Source organism: Propithecus coquereli, unplaced genomic scaffold (genome assembly GCF_000956105.1).
Source record: "Propithecus coquereli isolate 6110/MARCELLA unplaced genomic scaffold, Pcoq_1.0 Scaffold1, whole genome shotgun sequence".
Taxonomy (NCBI): Eukaryota; Metazoa; Chordata; class Mammalia; order Primates; family Indriidae; genus Propithecus; species Propithecus coquereli.
Genome location: NW_012133857.1, coordinates 14006682 through 14025379, shown reverse-complemented (window position 1 = coordinate 14025379; position 18698 = coordinate 14006682). Strand labels below are relative to the sequence as shown.

Here is an 18698-nt window from a genome sequence, read left to right as displayed (position 1 = left end):
TAAATACTGTTTTTAAAAGGTAATAAATCTGAAATGATATATACTTTTTTAAAAAAAGATGCTAACAAAAAACTAAAAGAAATCCAAAAACTATGATTTCTTGGATATAACCCCAAATGCATAGGCAACAAAAGCAAAAATAAAAAAGAATGGGATTGCATCAAACTAAAAAAACCTTTTACACAGCAAAGGAAAACAATTAATAGAGGGAAGAGACAGCTCATGGATTGGGAAAAAATATTTGCAAACCATACATCTGTGATAAGGAGCTAATATCTAAAATATATAAGGAACTCAAACAATTCAATAGCAAGAAAACCATCAAATCAAAAAAATGGGGAAAGGACCTAAATAGACTCTTCTCAAAAGACATACAATACAAATGGCCAATAGATATATGAAAAAATAGTCATCATCATCAGTCATCAGGGAAATGCAAATAAAAACCACAATGAGATAACGCCTCACACCTGTCAGAATGGTTATCGTAAAAAAGGCAAAAGATAAGTGTCTGTGAGGGTGTGGAGAAAAGGGAACCCTTGTGCACTACTGGTGGAAACATAAATTGATATAGCCATTATAGAGAGAAGTACGGAAGTTCCTCAGAAAAGTACAAATAATATTACCATATGATCCAGCAATCCCATTACTGGGTATATACCCAAAGGAATTGAAATCAGTATGCTGAAGAGATGCTTGCAGTCCCATGTACACTGTAGCTTTATTCACAATAACTAAGATATGAAAACAACTTAGGTGTCCATCATCAGATGAATGGCTAAAGAAAATGTGTGCATATATACGCAATGGAATTCAGCATTAAAAAGAGGGGAAATCCTGTCATTTGCAACAACATGGATAGAACTGGAGGACATTACTCTAAGTGGAATACGCCAGGCACAAAAAGATAAATACCATTTAATCTCACTTATATGTGGAATCTAAAAAAGTTAAACTCATAAAAGTAGGGAGTAGTCTGATAGATACCAGAGGCTGGGGATGGAGGTACTGGGGAAAGGGGGGAGATATTGATCAAAGGGTACAAAGTTTCAGTTAGCAGGAGGAATAAGCTTTAGTGATCCATTACCCCGAATAGTGACTATAATAAATAATAATGCATTGTATATTTTGGAATTGCTAAAAGAGTAGATTTTAAATGTTTTCACCACAAAGAAAAAATGATAAGAATGGGAAGTAATGGATTTGTTAATTAGCTAGATTTAATAATTCTACATTGTAAACATGTAAAAATACCACAGTGTAACCCATAAATATATATAATTATTATTTTTCAATTGAAAATAAAAAGATAAAAGTATTTTTTAAAAAAAGCTAACAAACTAAAAAAATAAAATAAAAAGCAATCTGGAGAAATGGCCTTAGAGGCTTATTGGCAGAAATCATGAGGAAGTAAGGTCTTCTGTCCAGATTCTTTCTCAGGCACTACGTTCAAATTGTGTGGAAGACATACCTTAACAATTTCCTCCCCACTGACATGCCGCAGCCGTCCTAGGACATCCATAATCCGGTCTGGGAAGGCCTTCCATTTTAGTAGAGCAAGGAGGTCCACTAGAAAGCAAGCCCAAAAGATGGAGAACCCTGGTTATTCCAAGGTCAAGTGAAGTCCAGACTCTCCTAGCCAAGGTGGAATCTACAGAAAGAGAACTAGCTATGAGCATTGCAATAGCTTCTTTACTATGGAGATCAAGGCCAAAGACACATCTACGAACCCGGGATGTGTACTGTAGAGCTACTAAAACCATATGAAATCTTGTAGGCTGTTATTGCTGAGTAATTCCTCCAACTTCAAATGAAAAGAAGCCCATTACTGTGGCATCAAGAAGCAATAATTTCTTTCTCCCTTAACATACACTAGCAATGTGGAGAGAATTGAGGACAGCAGAGGGCACCACGCTGCAAGCACCATCACCTACCATTCTGGGTGAGTTTGGTAGAGGAGAGCTGAGTGGAAATAAAGAAAGACTCTTTGGTGCTGCGCTGGAAGATGAGGCTGGAGGGGATATTAGGGCAGCCATTGTAGTCTTCTTTGCAGCAGGGCAGGCCCAGGTACAGAGCATGGTTGTTAAATGTGCTATTCTCATCGCACTGCAGGCAAAAGTAGAGAACAGAGAATGTTTCCTGAGACATGCCATGTGTAAAAACCAGATCCCAGGGAATTTCTGGGTTGTTTGTTCTTATCTTCTTGAGGCTGAACCTTGGGCCTCAGGTCATCGTGAAAGAGTGCTTTCTGTTCAGAAACTTCCCAGAATAGCTCATGTGCCTTTTAAACAGAACATGGTAGAACACGTGGCCTCCACCTGGTATGCAAGTAACCTTGGGTGGCAGCTATGCTGTGACAGCTGACAGTACCATGATTTCAAATAGCAGTCTCAGAATGTACTACCCAAGACCACAGTGGCATAGAGGGGTTGGTACTAGATTTCCATCCAATGGAGTGAGATGTGGGAAACAAAAAACCTGCTGGCATTATTTGTGGGATGAAGCCCATTGCACTCAGAAGACAACAGCCTGCCCACAGCTGTCCTGTTGTCATCCACTAGCACACTACCCTGGATCCTCTGGCTCAGTGAAAATCACCTGAGAACCATGAGTGAGACCTCAGTAGGGGGGGAGGGTAGGGATGAAAGACAGCCAGGCCCCATACCTTGTACACATAAAGCTCGTGAATATCATCTGAGAGGGTAGTGCCATCGTCACGCATCAGGGGTGAGAATGCAAAGCCAAAGAGTTTCTTTTCCCCTTTGTCCTTTGCTGTGAAATCAGAGCCAAGTATTAGTTGTTTTTGTCCCCCACTTGGCTTTCCAACAGAAATTCCCCTTGTGTTTATCACCTATGTTCTGCCCCTTAACTTCTTTCATTAACTAGGTAGCAACCTGACTACAGCAATGATGAGAAATGTACTGGAATGAGTTTCCATTTATACCTCAAGGTACACAGGCTACCCAGACCCAAACAGAAACTAAACTGCTGGTCTTGATGAACCAGGGGCTCATTAAGGAGCAGTTTAATAGGTACAAAGGAAACAACCAAAGGAGAATGACAATAGACAATTTCAGACACTAGGTCAGATACTAGGAAGGGCCAATACCAGACTTATAGTTTTCAATCACTGCTTTTACAGTCCAAAGAACGGCCTCTGATGACATCCCATCTCTGAGAAACCATTTATTCCCAACTCCTCATTTTCTTGCCCCAATAATAAGAACACACTTAATTCTGTTCCAGAGGGGAGAGGGTTACATTCATATCCCTCAAAGGAATATGGAGAGAAGTCTGACTCACTAGAACAATGTCTGAACTCGAAGCGCAGGTGAGAGCCCCGGAAACGGTCAATGGGGATGGGCAATTTGATAATTTCTCCCCAACGAGGACTGTTACTGTGGTAGAGGACAAAGGAGTGGTAGGAACTCCTATTTGGCTCTCCTGAACCCAAGCTGATGCAATCCTAGAAGAGAGAGAGAGAGGAAAAAAAGATGTCATCTTCTTGGAGGGAGTGCCTGGATTTCTGCATCACTCGGATATTTTACTTTCCCCTGCCTGAAGGTCTCATTTTTGCACCAGGTAAAATCTATGAGATGACAAATGCATTTCACTTAAAATTCGATACTTTTGGAGGCAATTACATAGATAGTATAAGAAAAGCAGTCACAATTCTTGTTTTCCCTGGGGTAGAAGTAACCACATAACACTACTTAACAAATTGGAGTGAAGCTGGGTGGTGCATCTGAGTCACTAAGGTAGGCTCTTTATCCTCACTAAGAAAGGAAACAACAAGCTCCATGGGAGAAGATAACTGTATATCACATTTTACCAGATCAGGAAAAAAAATTAAATTACAAAGTAGACAGAGGCTGTTTTCTAATTTTCCAAAGCTCAATGTTAGACTGGCATTTTAGGATGCCCTTGGCTGACTTTCCTTGGATATAAACAAGTTAGATCAGATTTAACTTGACCCTAGCTCCCAAATACTGCCATGAAGATGCAGTCTCAGGACTGCCCATGTTCCTGCCCTGGAAGACAAGAAGCTTTGGGCAACACAATCAGGAGTAGCTTCCTGTTCACACAGGAGTAGTGTGACTAGCTAAGAGCTCTCCCGCCCTCAGCACTCTCCAGGCAAACAATTAACATCCCCTGGGTCCTTGAGTTGTATTTTTAAAATGACAGACAAATCACTGTTTCTACAACTATTTCAACATTCTCTTCTATTTCTATCTTGCTTTCGGAGATGATTTTGACTTATTTTACCTTTTTCCTCTGTAAAATAGGGATGATCATTTCTATTCTGCCTATCTCACAGGGCTTTTGCCAACACACAGAAACAAGGTTTGTGAAACACTGATATGCCTTCTATCAAGTGTGCTGCAAATGATGCCTTGTTATTCACCGGGAACTTTACCATGACATGACTAAAGGAAAAACTGACACACTGACAACAGAAAAACAGCCCTCCAGGTCTTTACTTTTGATGAAGAATGACAGAGGATCTTTGTACTCCATTGACTTTAATCTTCCATGGCCTGAGTTTGCTATTCTTCGTCCTATAACTTGGTACCAGCAAGTGAGTATCTAAGTCCCACCCTTGACCAAAGTGCAAATATAACTTCCTGTATTAGCTCAAGGAATAAAAAGGCAAAGTGGGACTTAATAGCAGCTACCAAAAGTAGGTGGCTCTATGCTAGGCAGAATGGCAGAAGAGGTAACATGTAGGACAGAACTACAGGGAATAGGTCTAAATTGGAGCAGGAGAGATTCAGGTTAGGCACTAGAAAGAATTTCTGCAAAAGCTATATGGCACTGGAAGTTATTATCAAAGCACACCATAGGGTTTCCTTCAAGAAAGGAAAAGACAGAGAAAAATACATATGGGGTGATTTGAGTTCAGTCCTGTTTGAAGGAAATGGTCCTCTGGAAAAAGTCCACAGAGAATTACCACAGGAGTAGCCTCCATGCCAAATGACTTACTGGAAAGTCTTACCTTCAAGATTTCTCCATCCGCATAAAGTACATACATGGTCACTTCAATATTCTTTTGAACACTCTTTCCTCCTCTCTCGAAATCTCCCTTCTCCAGGGTTAGGTACAGGTCATTGCGGATATCACCTGTGGGGAAAGAAATGCCATGTCCTCACGACCACAGAAGCCATGCTACCCCATTTGCATGGAGGACCATGATAATATTTGGATCCTCTGGGGTTCAGGTGGGTGCTCAGGGCATTCCAAGCTTGGTTAATAATGATAGACATTCTACCAGTATCAGTGCAACAGTACCCAGGTTGGTTAGTTATGTGCCCTCTAAGTCTGAATTCTAAAGGTTCTAAGGGTTCAACACAGCTTGTCCAGGGTAGAGAATCTTTTCTCAGATTGTGGGTGCTCAGATTGCTTAGTCTATCTCCTCTCCAGGAGAATGGCTGTAATGTAAGCCTCCTGAAGAGCAAAGATTTTAGAATCAACAGGAATAACACTTATTTTAATCATACCTATGCTTTAACTACTAATCATTCCTCTTCTCCCTCAAAAAATTTCTCTCTTGTAGGTTTATAAATTTTATAAGTTTCATAGGTTTTCTTTGTGCAACCCCCAACCCTTCTGAGTCTGACTAAAGGATACACTACCTCTCCTTCCTTCTGGAAGCTTTGTTCCAAATCCCATTCCCTGCTGGGATGCAGGCAAGGTCACTGGACTACCTGTTACTTTTTCTTCTTTTTGTTTGCAAGTGCCCTGGGAGCAGATCACACCCCAGAAGCGCAGGTGTTAAGGCAGTGGGGCAAAAATCTGTTATGCTCTTGTTGTTTCTCTTTACTCTGACTCCAGCATATTTCGCCCATCTTTGCTGCTTAAGACTGGGCAGGAGAAGCTCAAACTATAAGTCCAAAATGACCCACATCACATCTGCCTTTTTAGGGGGATGAATTAAAGGGGGACAAGGTTGCCTATTCATATATAAGAAGAGTTTATTTAGGCTGCTCTAACTTGCTAAATCTGTAACATGACCAGTTTTATTCAAATATTCTAAATAAGGGCTTTTGACTTTCAAAAAAACACAGTAAAGGCTATGGGGGAAGAAAACTTCAAAGGAAGAAAATGGCAAAGGAAAACAGGTTAAGACCAAAGTGAAGATGTGTTAGCAGCCTTAAGAAACCAAATGAAAGGTGATGAAACAATTAATTTGCAAAGCAAGCCAATTCGGAAGCCAGATATTCTTTCCACTTCAGTTCTTAGAAAAATTGGTATATCGAAATATGTTTATTACCTGGAATGACAATGACAGAAACAGAGTTTGTTTTTGGTTAGCAAAATGAGCTTTCTGGTTTGGTCAGAGATACATGACAATGCTCTTTTTTCTGTGCTGACTTCCTCCCTAATTGTGGAAGCATCTAAATGTCTCTCATGTATGAAACAGGGATAGACCAGGCCTGGCATATATATGAGGCTTTCAAGGTCTTCATGACTAGTCCTTCCATTCTTCAGGTCACCTTCCTATCCCAGGAGTGCAATCTTGCAATCACAGTTATTTGGTTGCATAATGAAGGCTGTCAAAGTAACGCAGCTCAAGTAGGGAAGAGCAGCCTATGACAAGTAATTAATTATTCTCTGAGAGCCCTGAGAATTCTCTCTGATGTGTGAAAGCCATCCTGTTCCTCAAACATGCCGCCCTGGGCTACCATGAAGGGAAGAGGAAAATATGTTCTGAAAAATCATACACAAATGCAACTGCTGCATGTGTGGGATAGCCTTGAGGGTGTCCATCTTTCAGTGTGCAGACTTCATGGACTCCTGGGTTGGGTAGAGCCTCTGCTTTGAATTCTGATGAGTTTGGACATCAGCTTCCTTTGGACATCACTGCTTGGGCCCACCTACTATACCATTCAGAACACTCAGGTGTGCAGGGTAGGGTGGGGTGTGATGGGGAAGATAGGTACAAAGAGAAAGGAAACTCAATTTGCTACAGTCAGGACAGAGGCCGAATAAAATCAGTTCTGAAAGTAAAATTCAAACTTAACTGGGAACTTTACTATGGGTTATTGCTATTATAATGGGATAGATCAGAGTTGGTTACACTTGGAATTTTTAGTAATTGAAATAGAGCCTTCTTATAAAAGCCTTTTAGTTACATATTAGCTTTCCTATGGAATTTAAGTAACTATTCAATTTCTAGACTGATTTAGCACAAAGTGAATAGTCTAGAAAATTTTAATGCCTGATCTAAAGAATAGGTGCTTGGTTTAAATATTACCCTGGTTTGTACTCTCTGGAAGTTATCCTCAAGATAATCCATGTGGCTTTTAAAAGTATGTATCTGCTGGCTACCAGCAAGATTATTCTTTATACACTTTTAATTTATGTGGCTCTATATAGGAATAAACATGTCCTTCAAATGAAACATTTCCAAACTTTTCCTAGAAATATATAAAATACTAACATAAAACTAAGCATCGTCTTGAATGAAGATTGTTAATCACAGAATTTGATTTGTGTTGATTTTATAGAGTGTGCTCACAGTTTCTAGGCAGGGCAAGGCAAAAGGCCAATTTCAAAATGAAAGGATTGAGCTAGATATTTGTATAGTTTTCATTCTTTTTAAAACAGAATGCCCCTGGTGATCACCTAGCTGAGAAAATTTATCAATACAAGTACCATATCCTTCAAGTTATAGATTGAAACAGCGTGATTTCATCAGGTCTTTAGCTGCTCTTTATTTGGAGAACAGACCTGCCTAGATCAGGGCTCTTCTTAGTCAGAATAGGTATTAAGCTGCCTATGGGTTGCAATTTTGCAAATTATGGTTTCAAGAATGGCACTTTATGAAAGTTGCTGGGGGTAGGGTCTTCTTGTCAAAATCTCTCTGGGGATCATTTAAATTGAGATCTCCACTGAGTCCCCTGGAACTAGGAGAAAACCTAATAAAAAGCAAATGTGAAAAGCTCCTGGATCTAATGACCCAGATCTGCCTTAAAGATAGCCTCCCAGGGTTCGTCTGCTCTCCAGCTGTTGCTATTGCATGTTACATGTTCACAAAACCTACCAGTGGAATCATGCCTTTGGGTTAAGGCACTGTGTCCAGGAGGCTCCTGTAAACTTTAGTACCAACTGCCAGAAAATATACCAGGAAAGGATGAGGATAGGCATGTTACAATGAGAATGAGAAAGAGAAAGCATGAGTGGTGGTTTTGGAGGTAGTTTGCAGACCACTGCCTGGCTAGTTGCATGTGAATCACCTGGGAGCTTGCTAAAAACAAATTTCTAGCATACACTCCTTGAGATTCCAGTGGGTCTTGTGTGCATATATTTAAAAAAAATCACCAAGTGATTCTGATGCTCTCCATGGTTTAACACTAGGAAACCAGAACATGGGGGTCTGCTGGGAGGACACTGATGAAGTTTGGCTGGGGCTAGGGGGCTGGGAAGCTCTTAGGCACCATGGAGGAGTGCTGGGAGAATGAGGCTTTTCTCTAGGGAGGAGGAGTAGGTATTGCTGAGGGTGGCCCTGATGATGGGTCTCTCTTTTAGGAAGGGCCTTGGGCAGCCTCACTTCCCTTTGTTGGGTTCCCTCTGCTTCCTAAGGTTGGCAGAACGTCTTACAGCATCAGTAATCCTTACATCTCAGCGTGCTTAATGGTCTGGTGACATGCAACAGAGTTTTTTGAATGAAGATGAATGAACACAGTTTTTTCTTATAAGAGGGTCTCAGAATAGTTTCTGCCCCTTTCACAATTTCGCATGATGGCCAATGCCAGCTGTTGGTACAGCTACAGGTCAGGGAACTAGCTGCTTAAGTTTGCAGGGGTCGGCAAACCTTTTCTGTAAAAGACCAGAGAGTAAATATTTTAAGCTTTGTGGATCACAAATGTCTCCATTGCATGTTCTTTGTTTTTACAACCCTTTCAAAATGTAACAAACCATTCTTAGCTGGCAAGCAGCACAAAAACAGACTGCCAGCTGAATCTGGCCCATGGGCCATAGTTCGTTGATACCTGGCTTGGAATGTTAATGTGTGAACAGCTGCAATGCATGGCAACTACACATCAAAAATACAGATTCCTGAGTCTACACAAACAGCTATTGGGGAGGAGCAAGGTAATGAACCTTAGGCTATCTTATTATGACAAGGATTGGTCTGAAATACTCTGAGGTCCTTATGGAGAGAGAGGTCTTAGAAGGAAACAGTGCTGTTCAGCCACCAGAAATCTTAGAGCGCTACGGAGCACAGTGACAGAATTTCTGTGTTTCATCGCATCCAACTGCAACAGGTCTAACCTTCTGAAGACCTGCATCCTAGTACGACTGTGGAGAAACAGAGCTCATGATGTGTTTGCAAGTCTCTTTTGAGAGTAGTGTCCACAGAGGCTCCAGAGCATTTGTTAGCAAGAGAATCTCTTGCCAGATACTCCAGCCTTACTTGAATTTTGGGGTCATATATCTCACTAGTTCCAACCTATGTGGAATTCTATCCCTGTAGAAATGATCCAGGAGGGCCCAAACAAGTTGATTTGGGTTCTTTATTATGTTCATGTTCCTTGTGTATAAATTACTCACACTACATATTAGGAGCTTTGGGTTCAATACAGTACTTAGTATTATATTATTTATACCTTGCCTCATTCTAGATAGGATTAGGAGGGGCTTCTGTGGATGTGCTTTCTTCCCTTAAGATCATGTAAAATGAGAACTGACTTTCTCCTAGTAGACACAGCAGCCTACATGGGATGGTGCTAATTCTATCTCTTGGAGGAATGGAAGGAAGCTTCTATTCTAAATACAGAGATGTTAGCTACCATTCAAGTTAGATGGTTTTGGGTACGTGACCAATGTTTTATTTTGTAGTAGTTCTTATTTTCTTGAGGAAGAGACAAAAAGAAAAAAAAGCTCATGGAAGGACTTCTTTAGAGTAACCAGAAAAGATGAGCTCTTTATTTTTCTCACCATGTCTTTAGTGTCACACTTCTTGTTTATACCACCACAAAGTCAGTGATGCTTTTGCTGTAACAGGATGACAGGTATGGGCATAGTGTGAAATCACTATATATAGCTACTCCTTTCTTGGGTCAGGGATGTGATGATCTTCCAACCTCTTGTGGGACCAGATGTGATCATTCCTAAACCATCCCTTAGAGACAATGATAAAGCCTCATTTGACATTCAGATTGACCACAGTCCTATGAACCCACTTGTGGTAAAAAGTTCATCACTACCCTTGAGGAGAGCTTTCTTCCAAAAGCCATGTCTCTGTGTGCTTGCCCTTCATATAAGGTGTGTCCCAATAGAGCTGAAAACAGAAGCTTTCTGCCTTTTGGATTATTTGTGACTTGGGATAAGCACTATTCCTTTTCTTTTCAATAGCTGTAACTGATCTGTCTCATATAAAAATCCTTTCCTGTATCTACACCTCAAGCTTGTTGAGATTTTCTAAATATTCCAATATGTCCTCAGTTTCTTCAGATATTAATGAACACCCAGAGCAATACACAGTGTTCTAGGATGGGCTGGTAGCTTTCATTTTTATGTCTTGTCAGTTACCTAAGAAGGTGAGGCTGATGAAGGATTAATAATGTACATGACACCACCCCATTATTGCAACATTCCATGAAACAAATGAAGATGAGAACAAAGCAGGCAATAAGCAGACAGGACACACAAAAGCCAGAACTTACGCCCAACTATCTTCATCTCTGCATCAGAGAGAAAGGGGCGAGAATGAGGGGACAGCACAGAGAGAAATAAGAACAATTAAAACAAACAGGAAAAGAGAAAGAAACATCACTTGCAGGTCAGTGATGAAGCATGCACTTTTTATCAGGGGTCAAAGAAAAAGAGTGTTTTTGAGCATGAGGGCAAGAGGCAGAGGGTCCTCTAGAGGTGTGGTCCCCAAACCCTGGGCTGTGGACAGGTATCAGTCCATGGCTTGTTAGGAAGTGGGCCACACAGCAGGAGGTAAGTGGTGGGCCAGTGAGGGAAAAAGCTTCATCTGTATTTACAGCTGTTCCCTATTGCTTGCATCACCGCCTGAGCTCCGCTTCCCCTGCCAGCCCCCTACCAGTCTGTCGAAAAATTGTCTTCTATGAAACCAGTTCCCGGTGCCAAAAAAGTTAGGGACTGCTGCTCTAGAGGGATGCTATGCCTGCATAGGTGCTTTCTAATAGGCATGTTCAGGGCAATCCAGAAGGCAGCAGTAATTCCCTCAGCTCTAATTCAAGGAGGGAAAAAATATCCCTAAAGCACAGCATTCTCTAGGACATAATTCTCAAAGGGAGTCCCAGACCAGCAATATCACCATCACTTGAGAGCTTATGAGAAATGCAAATTGTCGGGTCCTACCCCAATGGTACTGAATCAGAAACTCTTGGGGTGAGCCCAGAAATCTGCGTTATTCTAAGCCCTGCAGGTGATTCTGATGCATACTAAAGTTAGAGAACCACTGCTCTAGGAAAAAAAACTTAGTCATCAGTTAAAACAACATATTAATCATAGATGGACTTCTTACGACAAGACAGAAGACCATTTAACTAATATGAAACTTTGCCCACATCACCCACAGTCAATGATAACCTTAGAAATTCAAGGCTCAGAAAGCAGGTTAAAACATTGTACTTCACACAGAACCATGACAGAGTCCTGTATTCCCAATGACTCCAGCACATGGACTTTCTAGGAAAGCTAAGAAATATTATAAAAAGAGCCATAGAAAGTAGTGCATATCTCTGCTAGCTTAGACAAGGTCTGGAAAGGGGTACAAGCCCCTTATTGAGCAAAAGGTTTTAAATCACTCCTTTCAGGTTATAGTCTTTTGGCTGAGAGTTTTCTTCAAAGTTTTATTATGGTTAGTCCTGACATGTAAGTCACAGGGAGAAATGTTAATATCGACTCATTTACCTGGGACACCTGTCATGCTCATCTTTCCAGCCCATCTTCTTTAAAAATCTAGGAAGGACTAAAAGCGTGCTATAGTGTTCTTAGCTTTTGTACATAACTAAAATGAATTTGGAGGGAAGGAAGAAGTACCCACAGAAATATGGTGATCAACCAACAAAAGGCTGTAGGTGCTTAATTTCAGAAAATCAAGCTAAAATGGCTAAAATTCCCACATCTATTTGTTCTTCTATAATCTAAGATGGCATTTCCTGGGTTGGCTCCCAGAACACCAGCATCTCTGTGGCCTCTTGCTCATTACCTTACCGTGGGTCATGAGCAGAGTTGGATGGTGGTATATAGTCAGGGCCTCAGTTGTGGCACAGAGTAGGATATCCTCTGCTCATAGCATCCATGTGGCGTGTATGTATACAACCATGGAAAGCAACGGTGGACTGTTGGAAAGACCTTTTTAGAAATGGCATGTTAGATACTGGTGTGGCTAGAGCCTGTCCGAACTCTTCCTTATAGCTCTGCCATCATGCTTTGACGAGAACCTATCGGGGCCATCCTGACAAAAAAAGATCTCTTCAAGTGAGTGGCTGATAGTTTCTGCCAAGTGCTTGATAGTTTTAAAATAAGGAACACAGTTTATGAATAATTCTATTTCTTCCATTTAATCTAATTTCTGAGACTTGTTGAAGTGTTGAAATGCTCAGTTACTGACATGATTTCTTTCCTTGTTCTTTCTCCTTGTGTTTATGTGTCAAGAAGTTGGAACTTCTTGTAACCTGATCACACCAGCACTGTGAGGGCTGAAGGACTGCTGCAGTCCTAGTAAAATATTCCCACAAATGAGGAATGAACCAGCTGCAGGTGAAGGAGTGGCTAGGATTTGGAAGATTCATCAAGGGACTTCTTATCACAGTCATTATTTTCCAAGACAGGCTGATCACAATGTAAAACACTCCTGCATATTCTTCCTGTTGCTTCAGCAGGACCTGCAGGTGCAGTCCTACCAACTTGTCCAAGGATGGCACACCACTCTGAAAATATACTGGAGTGCATTCAGGAGGATCCTAGTTGTTAACAGCCCACAATCCTGGGAGTCACCATCTGTGTAAAAAGCTCTTTCCTCAGGAAGAGAAAGGGTGGAGGAGGGACAGTTTATGCACAAAGAACTTCTTTCTGCCTGTGAATCAATCCTTACTTTCAGCTACAGCACTCAGTACTTCAAAGGCAGACAACCCAGGAAGCAGCACACTTGTGGCCCCACCTGAATCTCCCAGGACTGCCCAGTGTCTCTGCCTTGTAGAGCAAATCATATGATGATCACTTAGCTGCCCAGGGGAGGTAAAACCCCCTTAACCTTAGCTTGCCTTACCAAGGCCTGAAATTGTGTATTTCCATAGTCATGTCCAGCGTAGACAGAAATTATTTACAAACCTGTGTGCCAATAATACAAAGAGATACAGCATATTCCAAAAAATATTTCTTTCCATAGATTAGGTTTTGGCAATGTAACTTGAAATCAAATTTCACTTAAATATATTTCTGACTGAAGCTTGTCCTTTCTAGTTTAATCCCTTTCTTATTCACTTGGCTTTAATCCCATGAGTATGTGAAGGCTATTGGGAAGGTAATGTCCAAATCTTAGAAAATCAAAGTTCTTAAAAGAAAGGAAGGACTTTAAGTACACCTCTTATAATATATTATTCCACTACATAAGCCTAGGTATCTAATTTTAAAAAGATCTCCAGGTCAATTTTGGTAACCATCTATTCTTTTGTCAAAGCCACATTGCCAAGAAGCCAGAGACTATGCTTGTGCTCTTCTTCTCCTAATTACCAGGCTCACAGAACTGACGAATGGTGTCAGGACAGCATGGGAGAAATGTCCTATGGAGGTCATCACCTCTGCAACAGCCAGATAGGTGTTTTTCATAAGCATGAAGTCTCCTCAGCATTTAGAGATAAACATAATTGATCTAGTGGCTTAGGTCTACCATCCAAAAGACCCTCCTGTGTACATGAGTAGATGAACACTATGCATAGCAGCTTTCTCTGAATTCACAATGTCTGTGGAGAGAGAATGAAGGAGACAGAAATAAATCTGGGCATAGCCTGGAAAGTTGGAAGGCAGCTGAAACCCATCATATTGGCCTTCTCTATGCTCAGGCCACACTACCGTGGGTATGTGCTGGCAAATGTTTCCAACAAGAGGATTTAGTGAAGCACCATGAAGTACTCCAAATAGGTGATATTTAAAGTAGTCACAATCAGTTCGGTCTAGCCTCACTGGCCCTTTTAAACAAAAGCAAACAAGCTTTTAGCAGAACATTAAAACTCAACTGAGAGGGTAAGTTCACTCCTCCTGGAATCTATCCAGACAACTAGACATTTGCCTGTCCTCCTCTCCCTCCTCTTATTCATATCTTCTCTGGTTATCAGACCACCTGACATCTATCTGAACCATGCCTCCCCACCTCCTTCACTCTCAACAGCCCCCTGTGCTTTGATGCTCCATTTGGACCCACTTCTCTAGCCCTATCCACATCTTCCTGACTAGGAAACATGGACCTGGTTTTGACCTACTGCAACCACACTTAAGGGTCAATGCATTCCTACTTTTTTGCCTGAGCTCTCCATTGGGCATTAGGTGAAGGGTGTGAGACAATTCCTGAGAAACTGGCCAGGGAGTACTATTCACAGTGCTTAATTTATACCATTTTTCCAATCTATTTTTATGATACATTAAAATGTATATGCTATTCCTACACAAATGGGATTCACTGGTATTGCAGGCACATATTTTGGTATATTCTTCCCCTTAAGCGGGAAGTTCTTGTGAGGCAATTCTCTTCTAAGAAATGTGATGGAAGAGAGGGTAGAAAAAGGCATCTCCATGAAGAGTTCTGTGTTAGTTCCTACCATCCAGCCTCCGTAGGAGACAACAAAGCCCATCTGCTGTACTGTCATATTGCACTGGTGAATATGATGCGGGGGCTTCTGGAAAAGAACAAATGCCTATAGGAGCCAAAGGGGTCACTGGCTGCAGAATACAGTCAGAAACCTGACTTGGGCTGTAGAAACTTTACTGGCTGCAGGGCTTCTCCACAGCATAGTTCATGACCTGCTCAGCAGAGGAGCATTGGATGCCATCCTCCTAACCCATCTCCCTTCCCAGCCCCAAGCAGGTCTGCCTACCTGGCATAATGACATCAGGAAATCCCAATTTTCTTGTTATTGCCAATCCCCTATTAAATATCATGGGATTTTCTCTCCGAATCTGTTCCATGTCGCCACGAAGAAGCTGTAGAGCAATGATAAGACCTGCAAAAACGAAAGTATTTCCTTACTCAGAACCATACTGCCACCCTGTTATGTAGTACTAGAAAAAACATTAAAAGTCACATTCTTCAGAGTAATATGTGCAAAGTTCAGCATTTTCCTTCTTGCTTCAGACTCCATGATGATTTCAGACCCTCCAGATAATCTTTGTTTAAAAACTTGGGAGAGGCCGGACGCGGTGGCTCACGCCTGTAATCCTAGCACTCTGGGAGGCTGAGGCGGGTGGATCACTCAAGGTCAGGAGTTCGAGATCAGCCTGAGCAAGAGCGAGACCCCGCCTCTACTAAAAATACAAAGAAATTGGCCAAACAACTAAAAATAGAAAAAATTAGGCGGGCATAGAGGCACATGCCTGTAGTCCCAGCTACCCGGGAGGCTGACGCAGGAGGATCGCTTGAGCCCAGGAGTTTGAGGTTGCTGTGAGCTAGGCTGACGCCACGGCACTCTATCCCGGGCAACAGAGTGAGACTCTGTCTCAAAAAAATAAAATAAAATAAAAACTTGGGAGAATCTGTAATGTCCCTTCAGGTGAGCTGGCTTCTGGCTCATTTCTTGCACCCTTGGAGTACTATACAAGGTTAGAATGTTCTGAAATTCCCTCCTCCACTCCACTCTCCTGAGGGTCCCCACTGCAGCCACTGCGTAGAAGGCTGTAAAAGGTCAAGCTTGTATGGAGTTAGGAAGTATTCCCTCTGAGATTGTGAATGAGATTAGCTGTTAACAGGATAACGAATTTAGGTGCTGATCTATGGGTTGGCAGGAGGCACCCTCAATGATCTGTAAACTTGGGAGTTGAACAAAAGATGAATATCTATAGAAATGAAGGACTAAGGTGTTATGATAGTGAGTATGATTAGAAGAATAGCAGCTGGAATGAAGACAGGAGCAAGCAGAATTATAGAATAAGAATGATATGGGAATGGGGAGTGGTGAGGAGATGGAGAAGCAGAGAAAGAGAGAAGTCAGAAGAGTCATAGATATTTTATCTGGCAGATAAAAGTATTCCAGTAATTAGGAATATGCACTGTCAGAACTAGGCCAAGGGAAGAAATATGGTTCTACTGCAGCCCAGACAGAACCTCAAGATTATCTCATTGCTTCTGCTAACCTCATGAATCCCAAGAAACCCTGGGATTACAAACATGGTATCCCAAGTGTCATTAACACCAGTATCACAATGTCTGAAAAGCAAACATGTTGTATTCCAGTTGACATTCTGGTTAGATAATCAGTGTTTGGGATTAGATCACTCTAGAGTAATTTCTTACAGCTTAATCAATGGGTAGACTAAATTACAATAAGTTTATGAACCTGAAAGGCTGGGGGCCAGAACCAAGACCACAATGATCTCTGCAGATAACAGCTTGTGCTGTATCGACCCTTCCCTTATAACCCCAGCTCATTCATCTTCATTGTCTTTAAACAGCCAGAAAATCATATCCTCTGGGTAAACAGAAATCCACTGACCTAGAAATCCTGACAGCCCAGCATGTAGCAAATAGCTGAGGATGGGATAGTCTCCAGAATTTGAGGGGGTGGTGGTTGGAAGGCAAAGGAAAAAAAAATCAGTGGGTACACTCTTATTTCCAAGAATTTACTAAAGTACCCATTGACTGCTTTTCATCTGCATTTTCTGAGCAAACAAAATGGCCTAGAGATGCAAATCTAAACTTGTGAAGATGGAGACTGAAGGTGCTGGGAGAGTCACAGCTAGCTACCCAAAGGGATCCTGAGCAACTGCCCTCCACCTCTAAACATAACTAATAAGAGGAAAGCTTCAGTTTACACAAGAGATCAAGTGAAAAGGCACATAAAGAAAGAAATCACCAATGGAGATTATAAAAACTACATCTCCTTTTGTAGGAGATCCTGGAACTTCTGGGTTTCCTTTCTGGTTTTGAAAACATAGGTTATTGAAGCACATGCCAAATAATGCTTAGGCATGGTCTTCAGGGGAAGAGAACCTCCATAAACAGTTCCGAAAAACAACCCACTCGCCCACCCAGTATGCAACCATTCCCTTGGCAACACTTGATGTTCTACCTACCCATCATCTCAATGGGGCCCTCAAGTCAAAAAACTTGCAAATAACCAAGTCTATACAATTTCTCTGTTATAATCTGATCTTCCTGATTACCTGACACAAGAAAACCATTTTCTTACTAAACCTTATCTCAAGTTAAAGACTGGTCCATAAAAAAGTAACTGGACAAATGGACACCTATGTGGAATAATGGAGGTTCAGCAACTTGGCTTTGTCCCCGTGTCCCATTTCCTTCTTGTGGAAATGCTGGATGAGGATTAATTATGTAAATTAATCTCAGCCCAAGATATGGAAATAAAACTGTAGTTAATAGTCATTTAAAAATTAATAGGACTTGGGCTGCCCTGGGAACAGGCATGGGGGTGGGAGGGGGAGGCTCAGTTTCAAGGCACCTGGTGGCCCAGATAGATATGGGGGGCTGTGGCTGGGTGCCCTCCCCTAGTGCCAGGTTCCCAGGGGAGGGAGAAAGGGAAATGGATGCCTTCTCAGCATTCGAGGTCCCTGCCCTTGGCCTCAGTGGAGACTATTCCTTCTGCTCCCTGCCCCACTATGCCTGGCCTCCTTGCAGCCCAGGAGCCTTGTGTGGGAGGGCAGCCAAGTTACTGTCCTGCCCACAGGTGCTTGTCAGGGCCCCTTTTTGGTGCCAGGGAAAAGAATTTATAGATTAGAGTCAGATCCCCCTACAATTCAATCCCTGTGGTGCCTGGGTCTACCGTCGGCTTCCTAGTCTGTAAAATGGGAAAAGGAATACCCACCACACACAAAAATTAATAGAAACTTGTGTGCCAAATGCTTTATTTGTCTTCATTTGTCCTTTTTTTTTTTTTTTTTGAGACAGACTCTCACTCTGTTGCCCAGGCTAGAGTGCCATGGTGTCAGCCTAGCTCACAGCAACCTCAAACTCCTGGGCTCAAGCGATCCTTCTGCTTCAGCCGTAGCTGGGACTACAGGCATGCGCCACCATGCCCGGCTAATTTTTTCTATATATTTTTAGTTGTTCAGCTAATTTCTTTGTATTTTTAGTAGAGACGGGATCTCGCTCTTGCTCAGGCTGGTCTAGAACTCCTGAGCTCAAGTGATCCACCTGCCTCAGCCTCCCAGAGTGCTAGGACTACAGGCGTGAGCTACCGCGCCAGGCCTTCACTTGTCCTTAATGACCTTCATGTTGCTGGAACTGCTAAAAGTTAAGTCTGTGGCTACCCACCTAAGAGGCCATCAATGGAAATGAAGAGCCACATCAATTAAAGTTGCATATAAAAGAGTTATCACTGAATGATACATTTACTCTCTGCGCTCAAACCCAATGTAGCAATTCCTTCTGCATTTTTATATGCTTTGACTTGAAGGAAAAGCATTAATAATTTTTGAAACAGAATTGCAAGGCTTAATGAAATATCTATGACGTGTAACAAAGATGGGTAACAATTTGTAGCAAAGTA

General features: G+C 41.8%; 1 protein-coding gene across 1 annotated transcript in view; it reads right to left on the bottom strand.

The window, feature by feature from the left end:
• The window catches only part of DOCK3 (dedicator of cytokinesis 3), a 681302-nt gene that overhangs the window by 111442 nt on the left and 551162 nt on the right, over positions 1-18698 (bottom strand). The window contains exons 14-19 of the mRNA XM_012639462.1: positions 15072-15197; positions 4997-5121; positions 3304-3466; positions 2666-2772; positions 1935-2106; positions 1472-1569 (exon numbers count right to left, since the gene is read on the bottom strand). Coding sequence (XP_012494916.1) covers positions 1472-1569; positions 1935-2106; positions 2666-2772; positions 3304-3466; positions 4997-5121; positions 15072-15197 — 791 coding nt within the window. The remainder of the gene's footprint in view (positions 1-1471; positions 1570-1934; positions 2107-2665; positions 2773-3303; positions 3467-4996; positions 5122-15071; positions 15198-18698) is intronic.